This window comes from Anguilla anguilla, chromosome 8 (genome assembly GCF_013347855.1).
Source record: "Anguilla anguilla isolate fAngAng1 chromosome 8, fAngAng1.pri, whole genome shotgun sequence".
NCBI classification, from domain to species: domain Eukaryota; kingdom Metazoa; phylum Chordata; class Actinopteri; order Anguilliformes; family Anguillidae; genus Anguilla; species Anguilla anguilla.
The window spans coordinates 30,164,665-30,190,308 of NC_049208.1; the positions used below are offsets into that span (position 1 = coordinate 30,164,665).

Here is a 25,644-nt window from a genome sequence, read left to right on the forward strand (position 1 = left end):
AACCCGAATGTGCTTTCAGAACAACTGCCTGGTGCGGCCGCTCGTGTTCCTGGCCCCAGAAATCGAGCAGAAACAGGCCAGCAAGCTCAAGGACATCATTAAGAGACACCAGGTGCTGGGCTGGGAGGGAGGGAGGGAGGGAGAAGGGAGGCAGGGAGGTTGGTGATTATTAGACTGAGATTGAGGTGTAAACCATGTGGGGGAAAATAATTGCTGACAGTCATGTTGGGTACCTGTTGTTTCATTACAGACCTGACAGAAGCTAACAGCGGGAATCTTTCGCTGTTACTTTGTGGACTTGCAGCTCTATGGCTGACAAATTGAGTGGCGGTGTGGGATAATGGTTAGGGAACTGGGGTTGCTAGTCCAGTGTTGCGGGTTTGATTCCCAGGTGGGGCATTGCCCATAGTACCAGTGTGCAAGCTGAGGACCAGTGACGCACAGTTTAGGGGTGTGCCTTATGTATTACAGCTGTGGACTACGTGGGACATGTGCTCATGTGTCTGTGTCTGTCTCTGTTTCAGGGGTCTGTCACAGAGGAGAAGGCTAAAGCCACACACCACATCTACCCGTCTCCAACCTCAGTGGAGGAAGGTCAGTTTTGGGTGTCGGCGAGATTTTTTGAGGCCCAGACAATCTCATGAACACACGCACACACTTGCATACACACACACACTATGGCAGAACCTTTCAGCTCTCCTGTGATTGAATTCTGCTTGTAAATTTTATTATAAAACCTTAAAATTATTGACATATATAAAAATATTTCCAGCTGTTAAATTCCCCAGTCTTCCTTGCTTGTTTGCATGCAACTTATTAAAACTGATGTAAGATAATAATATGCTGGTGTTCAGCAGACATCTGTCTTAACCCAAATACAGTACTAGGAGGAGCGCAATTCATCTGTTGTATAGGGATATTTCTTCTTCCTGAAGTCAAGCAATGATATTCAGAAGGTAAGATTAATGAGAAAAGAGGGCGTTAAACATGAACTGTGGTAAGTTGTAACGCACAACAGAACATGTGTTTTAAAGCGCTTTCGCATGAACATATCTGGATCCAAGGTTTGTTGGCTCCTGGTGTCTGGAATAGAGATGCAGGTAATTGTGTTGGATGAACAGATAGGGATAGACACAGCTGTAATCGGGTGTGTATAGGGATGCTGTGTATGTGCTGGAGCCGGAGGGCTGATGCGAGGTCTTTCCTCCCTTCCAGAGGAGTGGCTTCGCCCGGTCATGCGCAGGGACAAGCAGGTGCTCGTGCACTGGGGGATGTACCCGGACAGGTGAGGCACACACCTGCACGCAGGCCAGCCCGGCGCACCGCGTGCTGTCACCCGCACGCCGGGGCCGCCAGCAAGCTCGCATGTGAGGCCAACGTGAGCGCGAGATCAGAGAGGGGCAGCCTCATCCAGCGCGAGATCAGAGAGGGGCCAGAGAAACCAGCTCCGTGTTCTCTAATATTCTCCCAATGGAATTATCGCATGTTTTTGATTGGGGTTGGCGCTTAATTCAGTGTCTGTGATCTTAGTCTGCAATTCTGTGTGTTTACACATTAAAATGGCTGCTCTGAATTCACTGCTGAGCATAGATCTCACTGAGGGTAAAAATGAACTCATCGCCCGGACGTGCTTTTCAATTTGCCCCTGGGGCTGCTCCCTTCTGCCCTCCCATTCCGCAGCTATGATACCTGGGTGTCTACCAGTGATGTGGAGGCAGACGTGGAAGACCCACCCAATGCAGAGAAACCCTGGAAGGTAGGAACAGACCCCCCCCCCCCCCCAAAAAATATCTCCTCTTATGTCATCCTGGGTTCTGCTGCTGAAGATGAAGGTTTGAATAGCCAGACTGCAAATGTGCAGCGGCGACCGGAGACTCCGTAATGGGGCTGTACTGTGGTTTTGCATCATTAAGCAACACACTTAACCCGAATGGCTGCTGTACATTATCAGCTGTGTACACGTACAGTATTGAAAAAGTTATACAATGTAGGCCACGGATAAGGGCATCGGCTTAGCAAATGAAGAAGAGTTATTGCTTTTACTGCATGTAATTATTCCTGTGCAGTGCTTTAGCCTGAGCCCCGCTTCATCTTTCAGTCTGGCATTTAAATATGACCATTAGGAAACACCTGGGGGCTCTTTCAGTGTGACTTATTTAACTCTGTCTGCTGCCGAGTTAAATAAAATCCTACCATTTATTTTGTCGGCTGTGTCTACATGGAGAGTAGGGATGTGCAGAGACGTCATTATCTGTATCTGTATCTGTTCAACAACAAAATTATCTGTCTGTGTATCTGTATTCGGATAGAAGACCGGAAGTGGGCGTGGTTAATACGTCCCGTTAAATCGGGCAAACGTTGTATTTTCTAACCTAATATTCATTGGCAATGCAATTGTTGTGCCTTCAAAGAATCAAATTGATTTAATATTGGCATATAAATAATTATGAAATATATTTCCACATCCCCATACTGTACTTTTCATCTCTCTCTCTCTCTCTCTCTTTTTATTTTTAACTAAACTGAGTTTTATGAACTGTTTGAACCTATGGTCATTCTAGCAGTACGCTCCAGGAAACAAGCTTTTTAACGATATATGATTCAACCAGGTCAGTTTTAAAACGGCAGAGGCATTTAATCATAAAAGATGCTATCATAAGCTCATTTTATGCTTTGTGTACTTGACGATGGTGTTATATTATCATCTAATGAACTATTTATAACAATTATCTACCTTTAGTTTGTTCATTTTATGAAACTGTAGAAGTTATAGAAGCAGAATATCAAAAAATATCAAAATTGGCCATATGGAACCAAAATCACTGTTACTGACGGTGTTACCTCCCCTTAAACTGTTTTAGAATGCTGGATTTTGTAGCGCATTGATTTTAGAACTGTTAAAAGGCCTAGGTGTCCTTTTACTGAGAAATGACTTGTGAGATTAAAAAAAAAAAAAAAAAAAAAAAAGAAAACCTGGACTGGATGGAAAGAAAAACTGGACTGGAAGAAAAAAAAACCTGGACTGGAATTAGAAAAAAACTGGACTGGAAGAAAAAAAAAACCTGGACTGGAAGAAAAAAAAACTGGACTGGAAGAAAAAAAAAACCTGGACTGGAAGAAAAAAAAACTGGACTGGAAGAAAAAAAAAACCTGGACTGGAATTTAAAAAATACTGGACTGGAAGAAAAAAAAAACCTGGACTGGAATTTAAAAAATACTGGACTGAAAGAAAAAAAAAACCTGGACTGGAATTTAAAAAATACTGGACTGGAAGAAAAAAAAACCTGGACTGGAATTTGAAAAATACTGTACTGGAAGAAAAAAAACCTGGACTGGAATTTAAAAAAATACTGGACTGGAAGAAAAAAAAACCTGGACTGGAATTTAAAAAATACTGGACTGGAAGAAAAAAAAACCTGGACTGGAAGAAAAAAAACCTGGACTGAAAGAAAAATAACCTGGACTGAAATTTGAAAAAAAAACTGGATTGGAAGAAAAAAAATCTAGACTGGATGAAAAAAATACGGAGCCCCCTAAGGGTCATGGTGGGGATTTTTTTTCTTTTTTTGATCTAATTTTGCGTTCCCTCGCCATGCTTTTTGCATTACCTCGCAATGTTTGACATTCACAACAGTTACACGCAGGCTACCTTTGCGTGCAACTCTGGTAATTCATCTTGCCCTGGCTCTACATTTTGGACAGTGTAGTGGCATACAAAATCCAGCATTTTAAAGCAGTTTAAACAGCAGCATTATTCTTTCGGTTTTGAATTGTTGTTACATCCCCTCCCCTTTTCAATATCCAATTTCACAATTGATGGCAACGTTGAATCACATTTCTAGTTACTGTTGCTAGCATTATTTACGCATCCTGCAAATCGGAATCGTCCAATATTTGGACAATAGAATAGGCGTTGATTTAACTCATGGCTACGGGACAAATGTTCATCCGTATTTTTGTGAGCGATTGCGTTTATAGTAACCGCTGTTTTGAAGACAATTCAATAGTCAGCTAGCTAGCTAGCTAGCTAACCTGGACAGCAAGCATGCCATGAGATCATTCTGACCTAAAATCTAAAATTTTTATATAGGCTAGGTAATAAGTGAGGCCGAAGCTGTTGTAGCGAGACAATGCTCTATCAGGAAGCTGCTCGTAGGCGGTTCGAAACTCAATGAAACTTCAAACAAAACAAAATAGAAAGTAAGACAATCCTCAGATTCAGACTTCGCCATAGCGAAAAGCAGAGAAGCCCCCCGTAGCCTACAGCACCGCTGGTTCACTCAGGGTAACACATAGCTATTTATATTTATTCCGCCTAGTTTTTAAAAAATAAACTAAAAGCAACAAACACAATTCAGCTAGCACAAGAACACATTTACACACGATAAATTCAATTTTTACACTTATTTACAATTTACAGTCCCACACGAACTATCCCGGCCTGGGCCATTCTGTGTGTTTGCATGCTCTTCCCGTGTCCGCGTGCGATTCCTCCAGGTACTCCAGTTTCCTTCCACAGCCCAAAGACATGCAGATTAGGTTAATTGAACAGTCTAAATTGCCTATACTGCCCTACAAAGCCTAACTGCAGTAACTACGCAAAGGGTCAAACTGAGAAAAATGGCTTTAAAGTGTTTTAACTGGCCAGCCAAATGGGCTATAGGTATATAAGAGGTATTGCACTAATTGTGCATATATTCATAAGGTAATAACGGCTGGCCAGTTAAAACACTTTAAAGCCATTTTTCTCAGTTTTACCCTTTGCGTAGTTACTGCAGTTAGGCTTTGTAGAGCAGCATAGTGTGTGAGTTATTGGCAAGTGTGCCCTGCGAACTGTCCAGGGTGCATTCCCGCCTCTCGCCCAGTGCATGCTGGGATAGGCTCCAGCACCCCTGAGCAGGAATAAGCGGGTTTTGATAATGGGAGGGTGATTTGGCTGGCTAAGCGACCCGGTCTCGCCCTCTTTCTTTCTCCGCGCCGCGCAGGTTCACGCCAAGTGGGTCCTCGACACGGACGCCTTCAACGAGTGGATGAACGAGGAGGACTACGAGGTGGACGAGAGCAGGAAGGCCGTGATCTTCCGCCAGCGCGTCTTCCCCAGGGAGGAGGAGGTAGGGCTCAGCGCTGCCGGGCGGGGGTGGGGGGGGGGGGGGGTGGGCTCAGGGACCGAGTGTGAGCTCCTGTCAGCGGGGGGAGCAGGAGAGAGAAGAGCGCGGGGCTGTTGCTGCTGTTCCCAGGGTTGGCGGTAGTTTAGCACAGCGGTTCCCAGGAAGTGGGTTGCGGCACTAGTGCGTCGCGGGAGCTATTGAGGTGGCCCACTCTACTAGCTAATGCTTTCATACCGCATATGCTAAAACATTTCTGCATTGGAACAGATGTTGGGCTGTATTTTGAGAAGGGGTGGGTTACAGATAATGTATTTGCTTTTTAAATGGGTTGTTGGCTCCGAGTTACTACTGGGGAGTCACTGTGTTAGTGAGCTGGTATGCAACAGATGGGTTGGCAGTTTCCAAGCTTTTGGTGGCTTTGACATGTCAGTTAGTTTCTGTTCATCAGCCTGTTTCTCAGTTTTCCTACTCAAACTGACTGATCTCCACCTCTGTGTGCGTGCATGTACACCTTTCTATGCTGCTGTGTCCTGTCACCTGCTTCCTGCTCATGTCCTGCGTGTGTGCATGCATGTGTGTGTTTTTCTGTGTACGTACGTGTGCGTGCGTGAGTCTACGTGGGTGCACGCGTGTGCTTGTGCGTGGGTGTGTGTGCGTTCGTGTGTGTCTGCGTGCATGTGTCTGTGTATGCGCGTGTGAGCATGCACACGTGTGCGTGTGTATGTGTATGTATGTGTGTGTACTTGTGTGTGTGTGTGAGCATGCACGCGTGTGCGTGTGTATGTGTATGTATGTGTGTGTACTTGTGTGTGTGTGTGTGTGAGCATGCACGCGTGTGCGTGTGTATGTGTATGTATGTGTGTGTACTTGTGTGTGTGTGTGTACGCGCGTCTGCGTGCGGCTTCTCCATTCCTCATCGTCTCGCTTCCTCTCACCCCCACACCCCGATATCTGATCAGTCTCCCCGTACACTCCACCGCAAGGAGCGCAAGGCGGCCGCTGCAGGGAAGAAGAGGAGGCGCTCGCCGTCCCCCTCCTCAGAGTCCCGCAAGAAAGGGGCCAAGAAAGGGTGAGGGTTCAGTTCCCGAATGTCCCGGCTTCAGCTCAGCTGCACATTAAAGCACGTTAAAGCACATTCACACTGGCCAGAGTAGGACACGCTTCATCTTTGATGGTAAAGAACGCAGTCTCTTTTGGTTGGTTTACCCTTCATGTGCTGCCTCAGTGTGGTTCTGAGTGTTGGGTAATGTGCTGTGCGCCCCGCCCTCAGTAGCGCCGGGCCGTACTGTAAACGCCGCGGGCAGCGGGAGGAGGAGGAGCCAGAGGAGGACCTCACCAAGGACATGGAGGACCCCACCCCTGTGCCCAACATGGAGGAGGTCACCCTGCCCAAGAACGGTGAGAGCGGTAGCATAACCCCATCTTTCACACTGTCTCCTATCCCTAACCCCACCCTTCTCCCTGTCCCCCACCCCTAACCCCACCCTTCTCACTGTCTCACGTCCCTAGCCCCATCCTTCTCACTGTATCCCATCCCTAACCTGACCCTTCTCCCTGTCCTCCATCCCTAACCACATCCTTCTCACTGTATCCCATCCCTAACCTGACCCTTCTCACTGTCTCCTATTCCTAACCCCACCCTTCTCATTGTCTCCCATCCCTAACCCCACTCTTCTCACTGTCTCCTACTTTATGTTATCCCTCATAAGCTAGTGATGTGTTGCTATGAGCCGTGTTCTCTGCCCTGGTCTACAGTGAACCCTAAGAAGGACAGTGAGAACACTCCAGTGAAGGGAGGCATAATGGCTGACCTGGGTGAGTGACAGTGTGCGAGGGCATGTGTGTACCTGGGTCCGCCCATGCTCATGTGCCTGCCCCCGTGTTCCGACGGTTAGCGTGTTAGCTCTGGTACTGCTGCATGATTGGGGGTGTGCGCTCAGCTGCTAGGGGCTGAGTTCGGGTGGAATGTTCAGACTGGTGAGAAACGGGAATGTTATTGTTTATCAGGTTGTTTTTCCTCCTCCCAGATGAACAGGAGGATGATTCCATGCTCTCTGGAGGCAAGGTAACATTAGCAGCATTATTCATGAATTGTGTTAGACACCGAACTCATATTCCAGCATTATTCCTGAATCCTTTGGAAGAAAAAACCATCACACTAGGTTTATTCCTCATACTGTACTGCATAGGTAACCCACATAACAGAATTATTCCGAAAATTTCTACCAAACACAAAACCTGCGTACCAACAATATAGCAACGGCAAGGTCACTCTAGCCCATGACAACATAACATAAACATAAACACAGATGACGATCAGAGAACCTGGGCTTTCAGCTGTGATCATCAGACAACTTCCTTTCAATTGTGGTTAAATGTTGGTGTAATATTGGTTAAACTTCTGAGAAATCTTGGTTTAATGTTGGTTAAACATTGATGAAACGTTTGTTCAATGTTGAATAAACATTGGTTTAATGTTGCTTAAACACTGGTGAAATGTTGGACTCGTGTTAGGTTTCATAAACATTGTTGAAATGTTGGGTTAATGTCGGTTAAAAGCTGATTTTTCCGGCCCTCGCAGGACGAGGACGAGGGCAAGGTGGAGATGGGTCGGCTGCTGGACTCGGGCGAGGACAACGTGACGGAGCAGACGCACCACATCATCATCCCCAGCTACGCCTCCTGGTTCGACTACAACTGGTGAGCGCTGCGCGTCCGCGCCCACAGTGTGCCGCGGTGGCGTGCGGGTTTCGGGTGCTTTACTGGGGCCGAGTTTATCCCCGTTTCCAGGGGATTAGCCAGATGCTAAAGTAGAGCAGCGGCGAGGCTTATTTTCCCCAGCCTTTGCTGGGAGTTCAGCATCGTGCTCGGGCTGGCCATTAACCTGCTGGCTTCTGCTGCCGTGGTGCTCAGCAGCTGTTTAAAGTCTTTGTGAAAATGATGAAAAGCACGCACGTGCGTGCTCATGAACGCAGTGTTTTTTTGGAATTCGGCACAGCAAGTCACCTTGTCCAACCTCTACAAATAGACGTTCAGTGTGGAATATGAATGTTTTATGTTTTACCGCACCACTGAATGTGAGCTTCTATAGTGAGTTGAAAGAGGTGCCTTTATTTGGATGCAAGGCCATCGGAATAATAAGCCTCTGATGTAAAGGGAGTCAGTTGTATGTTGTGCATCCATATGTGTGTCTATTTCAGTGTGTGCGTGTGCATGTACGCGCGTGCGTGTGTGCGTGTGTGTGTGCGTGTGTGTGTGCATGTGCGAGTGTGCGTGTGTGTATGTGTGTGTGTTTGTGTGTGTGTGTGTGCATGCGCGCGCGTGCGTGTGTGTGTGTGTGTGTGTGCGCGCGTGCGTGTGTGTGTGTGTGTGCATGTGCGTGCGTGCGTGTGTGTGTGTGCGCGCGCGCATGCGAGTGTCTGTATGTGTGTATGTGTGTCTCCCCTCTCACTCCCATGCTCTGCTGCAGTATTCACCAGATTGAGAGGCGGGCGCTGCCAGAGTTCTTCAACGGGAAGAACAAGTCTAAGTCTCCGGAGATGTGAGTGTGCTCAGACATGCAGCCCTGGACATACACGCCATACTCACACTGCATTATACATAAAGTACTCCAAAACACAGTCCTGCAAACAAGCATGCACACACATACTTCTCATGCACCAATTCAAATAAAACACACACATTTCAAATACATCTGTCCACCACACCATTGTGCCTCATATACACTACATGGCCAAAATTATGTGGACACCTGACATCCAACATCTCATCCAAAATTATGGGATAAATGTGGAGTTGGTCTACCCTTTACTCCTATAACAACCTCAGCTCTTCTGGGAAGGCTTTATACTAGATGTTCGAGCTTTGCTGCAGGGATTTGCTTCCATTCAGCCAGAAAAGCATTAGTGAGTTTGGGTACTGATTGGGCGATTAGGCCTGGCTCGCAGCTGGCTTTCCAGTTCATCCCAAAGGTGCTGGATGGGGTTGAGGTCAGGGCTCTGTGCAGGCCAGTCAAGTTCTTCCACACCGTTCTCAACAAAACCATTTCTATATGGACCTCTGCCGCCCCTGCATGCAGTCACATTCGATTACCTGTCCTGCAGATACCTGGCCTACCGTAACTTCATGATCGACACGTACCGGCTGAACCCCCAGGAGTACCTGACCTCCACGTCCTGTCGCCGCAACCTGACCGGGGACGTGTGCGCCGTCATGAGGTGAGGGACCAGAGCAGTGCATGATGGGTATCTGCCAGGCACGACTCCACATTATCTGTAAACTGTGGCGACACCATCCAGCAAGGCCATTCTGAGACCTTGCATGTGTGAGACGCCAACAGAGGGTGCCTGTGTGTGTGTGTGTGTGTAAGAGGGGCTGCGTTGTGTTTGTGTGCGCTTTCTTCATCACTGCCCCGCCCCTCTCAGAGTGCACGCCTTCCTGGAGCAGTGGGGGCTGGTGAATTACCAGGTGGACGCGGAGAGCCGGCCCCTCCCCATGGGGCCCCCACCCACCCCCCACTTCAACGTGCTGGCGGACACGCCCTCCGGCCTGATGCCCCTCCAGCACCGCCCCTCTCAGGTACAGCCCGCCTCTCGCTGCCACCGAGGTAGAGCCAGGTACAGTCTGTCTGCTGTCAGCGGTGTTTGTGTGATGAGGTTTTGTCCTTTTTGCATTGTTTGCCTTATGGAGGCTAAGAAGGAGGATTTTATGATACTGAGAGCTCAGTATATAGTAGTCAGTCAGGTGACAGTTTGAGAGCTCTCCAGAATTGGGCAGCCGTGCCTACGTTTCCCAGTCCTCCTCCTGACGGCCACGCCCTCCCCGCCCCCCAGGTGTCCGCGTCCCAGCAGATGCTCAGCTTCCCGGAGAAGGGCAGAGAGAAGCCGACAGAGCTGCAGAACTTCGGCCTCCGCACCGACATCTACGCCAAGAAGAACCCCAAGGTGCGTCCTGCTGAAGCCCCGCCCCCGCGCCAGCCCAGCCCCGCCTCCCCTCTCCTCCTAAAGCATTTCTCCTCAATTTTCTTTTAGGAATAAAGACACATTGTTGTTTCTGTCTAAAGATAGACAAGTTTTGTGTTCACCAAAATGAACTAGTTAAACTGTGTATGACTGGAAGTGGAACACTTCTTATGATTGAAAATAGAACACTTTGGGTTTATTTTTAAGCTAAGCAAAAATGCTGAGTGAATTCAATCCCAAGTTTCACATTTTTGTCTGTAAAAGGAATAGTACAGACCCCGCTGGTTACAGACCAGCACTATTGAACCACTACTTAATGTTTCAAGTTATGATTATGGTTTCTGGGTACAGAAAGAAAAACAAGGGCGATGTCATGTAGAGCTGTATCCTGTGTGCGAATCACAGCTGCCCGTCAGAAATGTATCGCTTCTGCATGGATTTCCCTAGACTGCTCCCCGGCGTTTGTATGTTGGAGAAGAGTTCTTTCTGAGTAAATGTCAGGTTTGTAGCTTGATGCTTATTGGGACTGTAGGCTTGTTTGCAGCAGTGTGCTCTGTGCTGCACTGGGTTTGACTGCTCTGTGGTCTGATGAGCTGTCTGAGTGCTGAGCTGTGCTCTCACACCTGGGGTCTGTCTCTGCAGAGTAAAGGAGCCAGTGCGGGCCGGGAGTGGACCGAGCAGGAGACCCTGCTGCTCTTGGAGGTGAGTCACGGGTGGCCAATAGCACACAGCCTCTGCTTTTCCCCTCACCAATCAAAAGCAGAAATGACTGGAGCTCCACCAGTCACAAACAAGCACTGGCTTTACCATCCTCAGTCATGTCTGCCTCCATTTGTGTGATCCACTGAGTCTGTGTTCTGTTTGGGGACGTGTTGTTCTTTTTTCTGCTCATATCTGTCTGTGATGTCTTCATGTCAGTCCTTGCCTCTAGATGCCCTCCCTTTTCCTCACACTGCCATCCCTCTGTCTCTTTCTCTCTCCCTCCTTCCTCCCAGGCCCTGGAGATGTACAAGGATGACTGGAACAAGGTGTCGGAGCACGTGGGCAGCCGCACGCAGGACGAGTGCATCCTGCACTTCCTGCGGCTGCCCATCGAGGACCCGTACCTGGAGGACTCGGACGCCTCCCTCGGTCCGCTGGCCTACCAGCCAATCCCCTTCAGCCAGTCGGGAAACCCCGTCATGAGCACCGTGGCCTTCCTGGCCTCCGTGGTCGACCCCCGAGTGGCAGCTGCTGCAGCCAAGGCAGCCTTGGGTGAGCACACTGCTGAGTCAGTGAGTCAGCCAGTCAGTGAGTCAGTCAGCCAGTCAGCCAGTCCATCAGCCAGTCAGTGAGCCAGTCAGCCAGTCCGTCAGTCCATCAGCCAGTCAGTGAGCCAATCAGCTAGTCAGTCAGCCAGTCTGTGAGTCATTGAGATAGCCAGTCAGTCAGCCAGTCATTCAGTCCATCGGCCAGTCAGTGAGCCAGTCAGCCAGTCCGTCAGTCCATCAGCCAGTCAGTGAGCCAATCAGCTAGTCAGTCAGCCAGTCTGTGAGTCATTGAGATAGCTTGTCATTCAGCCAGCCAGTCAGTTAGTCTCAAGTTATGTCAGATATGCCATTTGAAACACTTTACCTTTAGATGCTGGACAGACACTCCTGCAGCTCCATGAGAAGTTTCAGTGAAACCCCTGAAAACTGTTTCTAGTGACTATAGATGTTTATATTAAAATTGTCAGTAAGCTGCAGGTACTATTCAAAGTTATTTGAGTATTGGAAATGAGCTTTGATTATTTGAAAGTATTTGAAAATTATTTTGCGTAGGTGTGGCCTGTGCGCGCGTGCACGCGTGTGACCTGTATCCCTTTCTCCAGAGGAGTTTTCGCGGGTGCGAGAGGAGGTCCCGCTGGACTTGCTGGAGAGCCATGTGAAGAAGGCGCAGGAGGGGCCGCGCGCCCTGTTCAGCCTGGAGGCCAGCGGCATCGCCGGCACTGCCCCGGAGGAGCTGGAGAACGCCGGTACCCTCTACTTTCACCCCTCTCACCTTCATTCAGCCCGGCCGGTCGGCTGAGAACTCGGGCCTCAGAGAACGAGAGAGAGGGCGGGGAATGCAGGGGATTGTGTAGCCAGTCAGATTCAGGGGTAGCGGCCAGATGTGGAGAGCCACACCTGTGGGTACCCACGTACTGCCGATAATACCTCGACTCATGACAGTGTTGTCTAAAATCACGAGCATTATCTGTGCGCCGGGTCTCAGTAATGGTGCGGTTCAGTGTGCTGCCAGCAGAGGGCAGCATTGCGCCAGAAGAGATGGGCAGGGGCGGCGATGGGAGGCCGCTGCGAGCGGAGTTTGCGGGTCAGTAGGCTTCTCTTCCGCCCGCCTCTCCTCCCCACCTCTCTGTGACTCTCTGCCATAGGCTGTCTGTGTTACTTTCTGTAGGTCCCTGCCTCTGCAGGGCAGTGTGGAACAGGGTAGGCAGCGACCACTTTGTCACAGAGAATAAATAATTTGTGTAGTGATACGAGCAGCGGCGTCCCAGCAGGCAGTGGGAGGGGAGGAGGCGGCGAGTGCCAGCTCGGGGTGTGGCATGGGACAGATCGGGGTTGGAGTTAAAGGCGCTGTGTGTGCATGCGTATCGGAGGGGGGAGGGGGCTCAGGTTTCCGTGGCGATGAGTAGATTAGTGCAGCCGTGGCAGATGGGTCTGTGTTGGAGAGGAACGGGGGTTGGGGGGGGTGGTGGGGGGTGGGTGGTGGGTGCGAGAAAGTGGGTCAGTGTGAGCCACTGCCATTTCTACCCCTGCTGCAAACGAACGTAACCCAAATACAACCGTACCACAAACGGTCAATCAATCAATAATTCTTTATTTATGTAGCACATTTCATACACATTAGTACAACCCACAGTGCTTCACAATGAATTAGAAGAACAGATAAATTAAGAACATAAAAGGCATCAAAAGGTATTAGACGAAATACAAAAAAATAAAAGAGCCTATAAAAAAAGTAAAATCAATTAAAATTAAATTAAAATAAATAAAATAAAATAAGATTTTAAAACATAAAAACATTAAAACAGGACCAGTAAGAATTAATGTAAAAGCAATGCTAAAAAGGTATGTTTTAAGTTAAAACTATCCAAAGTCTGAAGGCATTCACCAAGGATCAGGAACTGATAACTGGGGAAAAAAAAAACTTCTTCCTCCGATCCTTCTGCCCTGTGAGACAGCCTTTTCTGCTGTAAATATGTATATTCGACAGCACAGAGTCCATTCAGACCGAAAGAAAGAACTGTGAAATTCGGGAAGCGCGGACAGCGTATGCTTCCAGCTGCCCGGTTTAGAGGCCGAAGGCACGGTCGTGTCTCTGGGAGGACATTACGGCTCTGCGGTCGTGTCTCTGGGAGGACATTTCGGCTCTGCGGTCGCGTCTCTGGGAGGACATTACGGATCTGCGGTCGCGTCTCTGGGAGGACATTTCGGCTCTGCGGTCGTGTCTCTGGGAGGACATTTCGGCTCTGCGGTCGCGTCTCTGGGAGGACATTTCGGCTCTGCGGGCGTGTCTCTGGGAGGACATTTCGGCTCTGTGCTCGTGCTGGAAGCTCTCTCTGCAATACGTTAATGCGGTCGCATCGACTTACGCTCGGGAGCTGGAGAAGCGGGAGGCTGTCTGTCTGACTGGGGTTCTGCCATGTTTTACTGCCACTCCGAAACGGCCATTAATTTTTCATTCGGCCCCGTCGCTGAACGATCCTCTCCTCCTGTATAATGGATGGCCATTACTTAGCCCTGTGTACCCTCGTACTTGTTTAATTATACACACTGGGCCTGCCCGCACTGAAAATCACTCAGGAACAGACCAGGGCTATTACCACCCAGCTGTTTATTTTGGTACATCCAACATTTCCCCATTTTACTGCCTTTATTGTTGCCAAATCCCAGCCCGCAATCAAGTTGTTCAGTTTTTTCAGCTATTGTACTGAGGATTTACTTTATCCAAGAGGGATTATTTATTTTTTTCCCCCCTTTAATTGGGCATTTTTAGAATCAGGGTCTTGTTCCGTCTGGTTAGCTGGGAGCCTTGGTCTTGTGGTCTCCCGATGGCCTTTGATTGGCCAAGAAGCAGCAATGTCATGGCTTTCAGTCACGTAAGAATATGTCATAAACAATGCTGACACCTACAAAGCCCATAACCAGGGCAGTTTCCAGACTCAATGCTTCAATAATCAATGTTCAAATGTGAGCGGTCATGAATTGTTTCCTCACCGTTTGACCGCATGGTGCTCAGAACAGGAAGGTTTCACTGAAAGAATTACTCTGTAAACAGAGCGGGGTAAAGGACTCACCCGCTACTGCTGAAGAGCTCCAGAGCGCTGAGGCGGGTCACGTAACATCTGACAGCAGCAGTCTTCCAGGCTCCAAATCTTTTTCTGTGAATGAGCACTCAGACCATGACAAAACAAAAATGGCCACATTCCTGTCAGAAACTGTCTGACAACAACCGCACTGCACTGAATGCATTCTCAGAGGAGTTTGTTCCCATAGACGTGTATAATAAAAGTAGGTCGACCATTAGCCACTGTCTTCTCCCAGCTTCAGTGTTCTTTTCAGGAAACAATTTGAGCTCCTCATTCTCTGTCCCCTGTACAGGAGCAGCAGAGCCGGAGAAGATGGAGGTGAACCCCGAGTCCCAGCAGCCTGTCAAGGTGAAGTAGGACCACTGTTCTGGGGTCAGGGGTGGGTCAGTGGGTGAGAGAGAGGAACAGTAATCTGGGGTCATCGGCAGGTCACTGGGTGTTATAGGAACACTGATCTGGGTTCAGTGGTGGGTCACCGAGTCACATCTGGACAGGTGTGTGTATATTTCTGTAATCTGGTTTCCTCATCTTTATCAGCCATGTTCTGCTTCTGCAAATTGAGCTTAAACCCGCTGTATGTTCATCGCCTTTTCATATGCATGAAGCCAAGTAGTGGGTCATCAAATAAAGAAACATCAGTCATATGAATTTTGTGCAGTCCAAAAAATAAGCCCATTAACTGAATGGAATAGCAAGAATATTGTGATAATGGAAGAAGCAGTGGCATCTATAAGTTTCTCCTTGCGTACCCTTCCGCTGCAGTGTCCCCCTGGTCCACTGTTAAGTTTATTTCTTTTTTTTTTGTCATATGTAGAGGCCACATGCTGCGAATAATTGAGGACATTTGAAAATTGCACAAATTAAGTAGAAATATTAAGAGGTATTTGTGAGGATTTGTTACATTTAGAATATCTAAAATATAAACTCAGTATATATTCTGTTTTAGTAGCCGGTTGACATATTGTAGTTTTTACATTTTTGATTGTAATTGATAGGCTATACCCTCACTACACGTGTAAGTGCAACAATATGGGTCATTGAGTTAATGTGGGCTCCTTGTTTTAATGTGCAGAGTTACTGTTAATGAAATGGTTGTTTGCGATGAATTGACACTGCAGTGGAATGATTATGATTGGTTGCTCAGTGGAGGCTTCACGACGAGGCTCTATTGCCCTCTTGCACCCGGAGGACTCAATTGCAGGCTGCTTTTCCGTTCTCTCCATATGAGCCACAGGTGAATGCACGCCTTAGTGAATCAGGGCTGTCCTGGTCATGTTACACTGTAAGGGTCGCCAGCTGACCCGTCCCTCTGTCTCAGGCTGAGGACAGCGAGGAGCCGGAGAGATCCAGCCAATCGGCAGATAGACCAGCGGAGGGAGACCGGCTGAAGAGCGAGAGCATTGAGCCGGCGGAGAGAGAAGAGGCCGAGGGCGAAGGAGTTCAGGAGGGCAAGACGGGTACGTGTCTGACCTACCGTGAGACGTGGGAGCGCCAAGTACGTGTCTGTGCGTGTGTGTGTGTGTGTCTGTCCCACTTCTGTCTCAGCTCTCATTAACGATAACAAATAGGAAAATATGAATTATTGAATGTTTTTTTTTTGCCTCATTAAATATTATTTGAAAATGTGCCATTTTTCATCCTCCATTGAACTCGACCGCCACAGACGGTCAGAGAATGCTTAATTGTGCTTAATTAAGGTGATGATAATAAAGGTTAACGGGCTTGAAAACCAGTAATACAATTTTCTTGACTCTCACTCTCACTCTCAGGCTCTTCCTCACTATAAACCAGACTGTGGTCAGGTTATGCTTCCTAAGGCTTAAGAGTGGGAGAGCAAGAAGCTGGAGGTCTCACACTGTCTCTGTTTCAGAGCAGGAGAAGGTGGAGGTCTCACACTGTCTCTGTTTCAGAGAGGGAGAAGGTGGAGGTCTCACACTGTCTCTGTTTCATAGAGGGAGAGGGTGGAGGTCTCACACTGTCTCTGTTTCATAGAGGGAGAAGGTGGAGGTCTCACACTGTCTCTGTTTCAGAGCGGGAGAAGATGGAGGTCTCACACTGTCTCTGTTTCAGAGAGGGAGAAGGAGGAGGCCATGGACACAGCCCTGATCCCCAGGGAGGGAGAGTGGGAGGAGGGCAGGCGGAGGCTGGAGTCAGAGCTGGGGGAGGGGAACGTCGCCACGGCGGCCGCCGCCGCCCTCGCATCCGCTGCCACCAAGGCCAAGGTGAGCCGGGGAGAGGGAGAGGAGCGCCCCCCAAACACAGACCCTCCCACCCTGCCACCCTCACTTCCCTCAGCCTCCACTGCCCACTGGAGAACTCTGCAGTCCCTGCGTTTCATACATATTTATCGCATATGCTATCACATTGATTGCCTTTCCATTTTAGAGCTGCTGTCCTCTGTCCATTCCTTCAAGGTGGACTGTTGCCCGTCGTACGATTGAAATATTGTCTGTGGATTGTGGAGTGCTTACTTGCGTACATGTCCTCAGTGTGTGTGCTGTCGGCTGTGCAGTCATTGCTCCCTCCCTCTCCCTGACTCTCTTTCTCTCTCTCTCACTCTCCTTCTCTCTCCCCTCTCTCTCTGTCTCTCTGTGTTGTAGCACCTGGCGGCGGTGGAGGAGAGGAAGATTAAATCTCTGGTGGCTCTGCTGGTGGAGACGCAGATGAAGAAGCTGGAGATCAAGCTCAGGCACTTTGAGGAGCTGGAGACCATCATGGACCGAGAAAAGGAAGCGGTGAGCGTCTCCCCTGCAGCGGAACCTGAGGCTTACTCTACGACACACTGACCCCCACAACCATACAGCACACAGACTACAAAAAACTGTCAGCTCACAGACCCTCCCCAAACCGCACGGTACACAGACCCCTGCAACTGTACAGCGCACAGGCTACCCCAAACCGTACAGCACACAGACCCCACAACCATACAGCACACAGACTACCCAAAACCGCCTGGCACACAGACCCTCCCCAAACCATACGGTGCACAGACCCCCGCAACCATACAGCACACAGACTACCCCAAACCGTACAGCACGCAGACGCCCACAACTGGGTAGCACGTAGACCCCCCACAACCATGCAATACATAGACCCCCACCACCCTAAAGCATGTAGACACCTACAACCGTACAACACAGACCCCACCACCCTACAGCATGTAGACTTCCACCAGCCTACAGCATGTAGACTACCACCAGCCTACAGCACATAGACATCCACAACCATACAACACATAGACTCCCCAAACTGTGGCCTGTGGTCCCCAAACTGAGTTTCCAGTGACACAATTCATCCCTGAAGCCAGGGTATGTGTTATGTCACAGCCCTGTCCCTGTTCCAGTTCCCTGCTCTCTGACTCATTGGGGCAGACTGTTCCAGAACCTCCAGATTGTTTTCTTGCGGACGGGAAGCGTACGGTTAGATCCGCTGTCAGAAACGGCGGACGGAATTAAATCAGAGCGGCAGTTTGGTAATTGAGAGCAGAAGTTGGACGGGATCCAGCCGGACTCTTTGTTCCATCAAAGCGATGGCATTTCCCAGACTCCCCGTGTCTTTCCGCTGACAGTTACACTTAGGCAAAGAGGAAATAGTGTTTTATAGGGACTGGTTGGGATGCATTTCATCAGTGGCGATGGGGTCAAGGGGGTGAGGGGGTCAGCTAACCCAGACGTCTCCTGTCAAAAGGCGTTACAGCAAGCCGAGGGTTTGGAGCTGTTTGTAGCTCCTAATTTGGATTTACCCTGAAGGACCACAGCAGCCTCTCACTGATGCTGAGCTTCCTGCTGCCATTTGGGGAAACGTCAGCACAGCCGTAAACATGGCGGGTGGGGTTCGGCTGCCTCGTTGCCAGGTGCTGGGGCGGGGCGGGCGGGGCGGGGCCCTGTGGGGCGGGGTTACTGCGCTGGCCGCCCTCTCTCTCGGACAGGACACAGCGTGATGCAGCGTGTGACCTCACGCGTACGCTGGGGTGCAGGTCCTGCTCTAAATATGATCCTCAGATCGCTGCACTCAGGGACATGCTGTTATCAGCACTCGGTCCCCCCCATTTTATTGCCATTCATTTTTTACACCCACTTTTACTGCCATTAATTTAAGGGAAAGTTAAACTAAATTCTTCTGTCCGAATTGTAATCAGTTAAAATGGTGTGAGTGCTGTCTCCTTGATGAAGTGTCTGTGGATTGAGTTTCGTAATTGGAGCACTTTAACAGCATAATTAAGGGTCTGAGTGATAGGTATGGGGAACCTTTCTGGTGCTCTGGAGAAGTACTACATGCAGTGCCAGTGATCCCACCTCTGACTGTTCTCTCTCATTCCTCCTGTGCCATCACTGTCTTCCCTCCTTCTCTTTCTCCTCTCTCTCACTCTTTCCTTCTTTCTCCTCTCTCCCTTTCTCCTTTTCTCTTTCTTTCTCTCATGCACTTTCTCCCCATCTTCCTTTCTCCTCTCTCTTTCTCTCCTTTTCTTTCCCTTACTCTTCCTCTTCCCTCCCTCACTCTCTGTTATTCTTCCTCCTCTTTTACTCTCTCCTCGCTCTCTTTCTCTCTCTCTGTCTCTCCCTCTCTCTCTCTCCCTCTCTCCCCCCTTCATTCTCTCTCTCTTCCCCTCTCTCTCCCCCTCCCTCTCTCTGCCTCCCTCTCTCACACACACACAGCTGGAGCAGCAGAGGCAGCAGTTGCTGTCGGAGCGGCAGGCCTTCCACCTGGAGCAGGTGAAGTACGCTGAGATGAAGGCCCGCCAGCAGATGGAGCAGCAGCAGCCTGCCGCCGCCCCCCCCGGCCAGAACCCCGGGGGCCAGCAGGGCTACCCCAGCATGCACCACTCCGTGGGCCCCCACCACGCTCCACAGACATGTGAGGGTCATGGGCTTCCACACTGGGGGGGGGGGGGTCGGACCCTGGGCTTAGTGGGAGCACACAGCTAATATCTGCATGTGTCTCTTTCTCCTTGTCTTGTGCCTGCTGATGGGAATGGGAAAAGGGTCCATGGGGGGGCCCGGCCAAGACATGTCAGGGCGCATGATGCCTGCTGCACCCCCTGGTGGCCCGCATCAGCCTCCAATGATGGGGTCCCGGCACCCCGGAGCCACAAACGGCATGTGTGAGTCCCGTGGCTCGTCCCATGTGCTTCCATTCAAACCTGCCTGTCATTAGCTTTTCCCCTGCCTCACTAGCCCCGCCTCTCTGCACAACACTTAACCTGCTAGCCCCGCCTCTCTGCACAACACTTAACCTGCTAGCCCCGCCTCTCTGCACAACACTTAACCTGCTAGCCCCGCCTCTCTGCACAACACTTAACCTGCTAGCCCCGCCTCTCTGCACAACACAACCTGCTAGCCCCGCCTCTCTGCAGAACACTAAACCTGCTAGCCCCGCCTCTCCGCACAACACTTAACCTGCTAGCCCCGCCTCTCTGCAGAACACTAAACCTGCTAGCCCCGCCTCTCTGCACAATGCTTAACCTGCTAGCCCCGCCTCTCTGCAGAACACTAAACCTGCTAGCCCCGCCTCTCATTACATTACATTACATTATAGGTTCTTAGCAGACGCTCTTATCCAGAGCGACTTACAACAAGTGCATTACAAAACTCAGAGACAAGCGCTTTACAACATTCCTGCAAGAGAGCTACAATAGGTATAACTTTGCAAAAAGTGTGAATTGTACACCCTTTTTTTTTTTTTTTTTTTTTTTTTTTTTTTTTAGAAAAAAAATGTTAGAGGGTAGTGGGGGGTGATGAGGTGAGATGTAGTTTGAAGAGGTGAGTCTTCAGTCTACGTTTGAAGACGGCCAGGGTCTCTGCTGTTCTGACTTGCACAGGAAGGTCATTCCACCACCGTGGGGCTAGAACAGACAGGAGGCGTGACCGGGTGCTGGTGCGAGCCGGGGCAGGGACCAGGCGACATGTGGCAGCAGAACGGAGAGGTCTAGCTGGGGTGTAGGGTCTGATGAGTTGACGTAGATAGGGAGGGGCTGACCCCCTGGCTGCTTTGAAGGCAAGCACTAATGTTTTAAATTTGATGCGAGCCATCACGGGGAGCCAGTGGAGGGTGGTGAGCAGGGGGGTAACGTGGGAATGTCTGGGGAGGTTGAAGACCAGACGCGCTGCTGCGTTCTGGATGAGTTGCAGGGGTCTGATAGATGATGCTGGGAGGCCAGCAAGCAGGGAGTTACAGTAGTCCAGGCGGGACAGGACCACTGCCTGGACGAGGAGTTGGGTCGAGTAGGTTGTGAGGAAGGGGCGGATCCTCCGGATGTTATACAGGAAGAACCTGCATGAACGTGTCACTGCTGAAATGTGCTCGGTGAGGGACAGTCTGTTGTCCATCACCACGCCAAGGTTTCTAGTTGAGGGTGATGGTGTGAGGATGGTATTACCTAGGGAGATAGAGAGATCAGAGAGAGGGGAGTTAAGAGCCGGAATATAAATGAGCTCTGTCTTACCTGGATTGAGCTTGAGATGGTGGCGGACCATCCAGCTCTGAATATCACTCAGGCAGGCAGTGATGCGGGCTGAGACCTGTGTGTCAGAGGGTGGGAAGGAGAGAAACAGTTGTGTGTCATCAGCATAGCAATGGTAAGACATACCATGAGCTGTGATGACAGGGCCAAGGGACTGGGTGTAGAGAGAGAAGAGGAGAGGACCAAGGACCGAGCCCTGTGGGACTCCGGTGATGAGGGGGTGTGGCGCAGATACTTTACCAGCCCAGGCTACCTGGAAGGAGCGATCTGAGAGGTAAGACTCAATCCAATTGAGGACTGTGCCACAGATCCCCATTGCAGATAGGGAGGACAGGAGGGTGGGGTGGTCGACTGTGTCGAAGGCTGCCGATAGGTCCAGAAGTAATAAGACGGAGGAGAGGGAGGCTGCTCGGGCTGCGTGGAGAGCTTCGTTGACAGAGAGGAGTGCGGTCTCTGTCGAGTGGCCTGGTCTGAATCCAGACTGATGGGGATCGAGGAGCTCATTCTGTGAAAGAAACACAGAGAGTTGATTTGATGCAGCACGTTCAATGGTTTTTGACAGAAATGGAAGGAGAGATACCGGTCTGTAGTTCCCAATGATGGAGGGGTCTAGTGTAGTCTTTTTCAGGAGGGGGGAGATGAGGGCCTTCTTGAAGGTTGACGGGAAGCAGCCGGATGTCAGGGAGGAGTTAACCAGGGAGGTGATGAATGGGAGAATCTCGGGTGAGATTGCCTGGAGGAGTGGTGAGGGAATGGGGTCAAGGGGACAGGTTGTGGGGCGATGGGAAAGTAGGAGTTGTGAGACCTCAGAATCGGTGAGGGGAGAGAAGTCGGAGAAACAAGGGGAAATGGTGAGGGAGGGGGAGAGTACAGGTTGAGGGGTGGGGAGTTGGGAGCCAGTGACCGTAAGCAGAGGAGTGGAGAGACAAGGGGAGGGGAGCATAGGGTGAGGTGGAGTGCAGAAGGAGTTGCGGATGACTGCAATCTTCTCGTCAAAGAAGGTTGCAAAGTCGTCAGCAGTGAGCGAGGACTGAGGGCGTGCAGATGGCTGGCTGAGGAGAGAGGAAAAGACAGAAAACAGTTGCCGAGGGTTAGAACGGTAGTTATGGATTTTGGTTTGATAGTAGTTTACCTTGGCAGCAGTCACCGTGGAGGAGAACGCTGCAAGGAGGGATTGGTAGGCAGAGAGGTCTGAAGCATCTCTGGATGTCCTCCACTTCCTCTCTGCTGCACGGAGTCCAACCCTGGAGGTGCGTATGGCATTGGACATCCACGGGCGGGGAGGAGATGGACGTGTTGGCCTAGAGACAGTGGGGCAGAGGGAGTCAAGAGCAGATGTAAGGGAGGAAAGTAGGGAGGTGGATGCGGAATCAGTGGGGAGGGTAGTGAAGGATTCGAGAGGAGGGAGGGCAGCAGTGACAGATGAAGCAAGAGAGGAGGTTGAGAGGGAGCAGAGATTGCGGCGGACAGATACAGTGGGTGTGGGGGGAGAAGGTGGGTGAGAGGGAGCAAGGGGGAGGGAGAAGGAAACGAAGTGGTGGTCAGAGGTGTGCAGAGGGGTTACAGTGATATCGGTGCAAGGGCTATTCCTCAGAAAAACCAGGTCGAGGAGGTTGCCCGCCTTGTGGGTAGGGGGAGATGACTGTAGGGAGAGGTCAAAGGAGTGGAGGAGATGTAGGACAGCTGAAGACTGGGATGTTTCCAGGTGGAGGTTGAAATCTCCAAGCAGGATCAGTGGGGTGCCGTCCTCAGGGAAAGAGCTGAGTAGGATATCCAGCTCATCGATGAAGTTTCCCAGTGGACCTGGGGGGCGATAAATGACAACAATGTATAGATTAGTTGGACAGGTGATTGAAACAGAATGGTATTCAAAACTGAATCGGGGTAGGTCAGAGAGAGGTAGGGCTGAGTATTTCCAGGAGGGAGAGATTAGAAGACCAGTGCCACCACCACGGCCTGATGGTCGGGGAGTGTGGGAGAATGAAAAGAAAGAGGAGAGGGCAGCAGGGGTTGCAGTGTTCTCTGGGGTGATCCATGTCTCAGTGAGGGCAAGGAAATCAAGGGAGAGCAGGGAGGCATAGGCTGAGATGAAATCAGCCTTCTTTGAAGCAGACTGGCAGTTCCAAAGTCCTCCAGCAACTGTGCAGTTATTGCAGGGAGACAGCTGGGGGTAGGAGAGGTTAGCTGGGTTCCGTCGCTTAGGGGGGCCACGTCTTTGGAACCGGGTGCTGTAGGGCAGAGAGCAGACAGAGATGGGAAGAGCTTGCATAAAACTGAGGAGGAGCGACGCTAGCGTCGCTCAGAAACACTATTTGAAGTTCCGCGTAATTACTCAAATAATGTAGCGATAAGCGGCTCTAAACGGATCAAATACAAGCAATTTACAATACCTTGAACCAAAACAGCTGCGCAGATAAAACGGGGATGAAACAAAGTTACCGATCAAAGACTTACGCGATACTAATTACTACCAATATTGCACAGCTGACAATCAATCAAGACTAGGAGTTTAACCGGTAAAAACAGCTGGCTACAAATCACTAATATGACGACGCAACAAGCAAAGACGACTAATTTAAAGAAACTAAGGCAAATTAAGGCCACAAGACACAACTAACAAGCAAAACAATACTTAGACTAGCTACTCAGAGGGACGGAAGTGAAGCTCTAGTCACGCCGAGGAGAATGCACTTTCTGGGGCCCTAGCCCTAGCCTCTCTGCACAACACTTAACCTGCTAGCCCCGCCTCTCTGCACAACACTTAACCTGCTAGCCCCGCCTCTCTGCACAACACAACCTGCTAGCCCCGCCTCTCTGCAGAACACTAAACCTGCTAGCCCCGCCTCTCTGCACAATGCTTAACCTGCTAGCCCCGCCTCTCTGCAGAACACTAAACCTGCTAGCCCCGCCTCTCTGCACAACACTTAACCTGCTAGCCCCGCCTCTCTGCACAACACAACCTGCTAGCCCCGCCTCTCTGCAGAACACTAAACCTGCTATCCCCGCCTCTCTGCACAACGCTTAACCTGCTAGCCCCGCCTCTCTGCAGAACACTAAACCTGCTATCCCCGCCTCTCTGCACAACACTTAACCTGCTAGCCCCGCCTCTCTGCACAACACAACCTGCTAGCCCCGCCTCTCTGCAGAACACTAAACCTGCTATCCCCGCCTCTCTGCAGAACACTGAACCTGCTAGCCCCGCCTCTCTGCACAACACTTAACCTGCTAGCCCCGCCTCTCTGCACAATGCTTAACCTGCTAGCCCTGCCTTTTAGCCCAGCCTTTTTATTGTTTAGCCTATTTGACCAGGTAAGAGCCCATTGAGATTAAAATCTCTTTCAATACATAGAACTGGCTAGGGCTGCAATAAGTTATTAAGTACAAACAGAAATGCATTGCAAAAAAATGAAGACTTCTGTGGATCACTTTCACTAAGTAGGCCCTCCCCTGTCTGGCCGTGATCTTCCTGTTGTCTTATGTGCTCACTAATCTCTGCTTTTCTCCCTTTTGTTCTCAGACCCGACTCCGCCCCCCGCACAGCCTGATGGGACAGCGGCTGCTCCCATCCATTCAGGAGCTGAGAGCTAAAACTGGTCTCCTGAAACACTGCTCAACAAAACACCTGCACACAACCCTGTGTGATACCTGCAATTACACACACACTCACACAAACACACGCACTCACTCACGCACTCACTCACACACGCAATCACTCCCACACACACACACACGCGCACATACTTACATATGTACGTACACACACACGCACGCGCACTCACACATACTCGAACACTCACACACAGTCACACACACACACACACACACACACACAAGCACATGTACATTCCATGACAGACTTACTTCACTGAAGGGTTTTTATTTTTCTTGTAGAATACATAAGTACGTACACACACACACACACGCACTCAAACACATACTTGCACACTCACACAGTCTCACACACACACACACACACACACAAGCACATGTACATTCCATGACAGACTTACTTCACTGAAGGGTTTTTATTTTTCTTGTAGAATACGTAAGTACGTACGTACACACACACACACACACGCACTCAAACACATACTTGCACACTCACACAATCTCTCACACACACACACACACACACATACAAGCACGTACATTCCATGACAGACTTACTTCACTGAAGGGTTTTCAGTTTTCTTGTAGAAGATAAAAGTAGCATCTCTACTAGCAGGCAGCTTTGAGGATGCTTCTGCCCGGTTGAGTTTCTGTTTAGCTTTGGACGCTGCTGCTTTTCTCCCATTGTGTCTCCTGGAGGGGTCCGGCGAGGCCTGCTGTGACCGACAGGCAGACAGACAGATATAACCCATAATGCACCACAGGGCTCGGCCTTGCGGTCTCCCCTGGCTGTGCTGGACCTTCTCGCTCCGCACAGGTGCCGCTTTGTGAAACGCGCACTGGCCGCCTGTCTCTCTCTGCTCTGATTAAGTTTGGGAGGATTCCGCTTTTTCAGTTTGGCCTTTAATGTCCTCTTAATCTACTCTAGGATTTGTGTCGTTGCATTTTCTTTGTCCAATTTGAAATCGAAATTTGCTTCTCGAGTTTCACAGTGTCCAGTGCAGCTGAAACCTGTACACTGGAAAATCCGCTTTTGAAAGGATGCCAGCCAAAATGCCATTTTAGAAGGTACACTAATAAAAGAACCGCTCTCCACAATGTTTCAAAATTGTCTTGAAAAGTGGGAAATCTTTGTGATGCTACAATTCAAAAGTAAGCATGCGGAGGATATTT

The 25,644-nt window shown here is 50.0% G+C and overlaps 1 protein-coding gene across 5 annotated transcripts in view; it reads left to right on the plus strand.

The window, feature by feature from the left end:
- The window catches only part of smarcc1b (SWI/SNF related, matrix associated, actin dependent regulator of chromatin, subfamily c, member 1b), a 28,352-nt gene extending 3,863 nt beyond the window's left edge, over window positions 1-24,489 (plus strand). The window contains exons 5-28 of one of the 5 annotated variants that reach the window (XM_035429515.1): window positions 20-112; window positions 525-594; window positions 1,216-1,285; window positions 1,681-1,756; window positions 4,986-5,111; window positions 6,068-6,177; window positions 6,379-6,506; window positions 6,864-6,923; window positions 7,136-7,173; window positions 7,690-7,808; window positions 8,578-8,649; window positions 9,212-9,325; window positions 9,533-9,686; window positions 9,941-10,051; window positions 10,712-10,771; window positions 11,065-11,323; window positions 11,922-12,065; window positions 14,695-14,750; window positions 15,721-15,859; window positions 16,473-16,624; window positions 17,003-17,137; window positions 19,058-19,256; window positions 19,384-19,503; window positions 24,380-24,489. In XM_035429515.1, the coding sequence (XP_035285406.1) occupies window positions 20-112; window positions 525-594; window positions 1,216-1,285; window positions 1,681-1,756; window positions 4,986-5,111; window positions 6,068-6,177; window positions 6,379-6,506; window positions 6,864-6,923; window positions 7,136-7,173; window positions 7,690-7,808; window positions 8,578-8,649; window positions 9,212-9,325; window positions 9,533-9,686; window positions 9,941-10,051; window positions 10,712-10,771; window positions 11,065-11,323; window positions 11,922-12,065; window positions 14,695-14,750; window positions 15,721-15,859; window positions 16,473-16,624; window positions 17,003-17,137; window positions 19,058-19,256; window positions 19,384-19,503; window positions 24,380-24,450 (2,676 nt within the window). In that variant the 3' untranslated portion in view covers window positions 24,451-24,489. The remainder of the gene's footprint in view (window positions 1-19; window positions 113-524; window positions 595-1,215; window positions 1,286-1,680; window positions 1,757-4,985; window positions 5,112-6,067; window positions 6,178-6,378; window positions 6,507-6,863; window positions 6,924-7,135; window positions 7,174-7,689; window positions 7,809-8,577; window positions 8,650-9,211; window positions 9,326-9,532; window positions 9,687-9,940; window positions 10,052-10,711; window positions 10,772-11,064; window positions 11,324-11,921; window positions 12,066-14,694; window positions 14,751-15,720; window positions 15,860-16,472; window positions 16,625-17,002; window positions 17,138-19,057; window positions 19,257-19,383; window positions 19,504-24,379) is intronic. The other 4 variants (XM_035429516.1, XM_035429517.1, XM_035429518.1 and 1 more) reach the window with 4 other exon arrangements.
- Window positions 24,490-25,644: the final 1,155 nt, after the last annotated feature.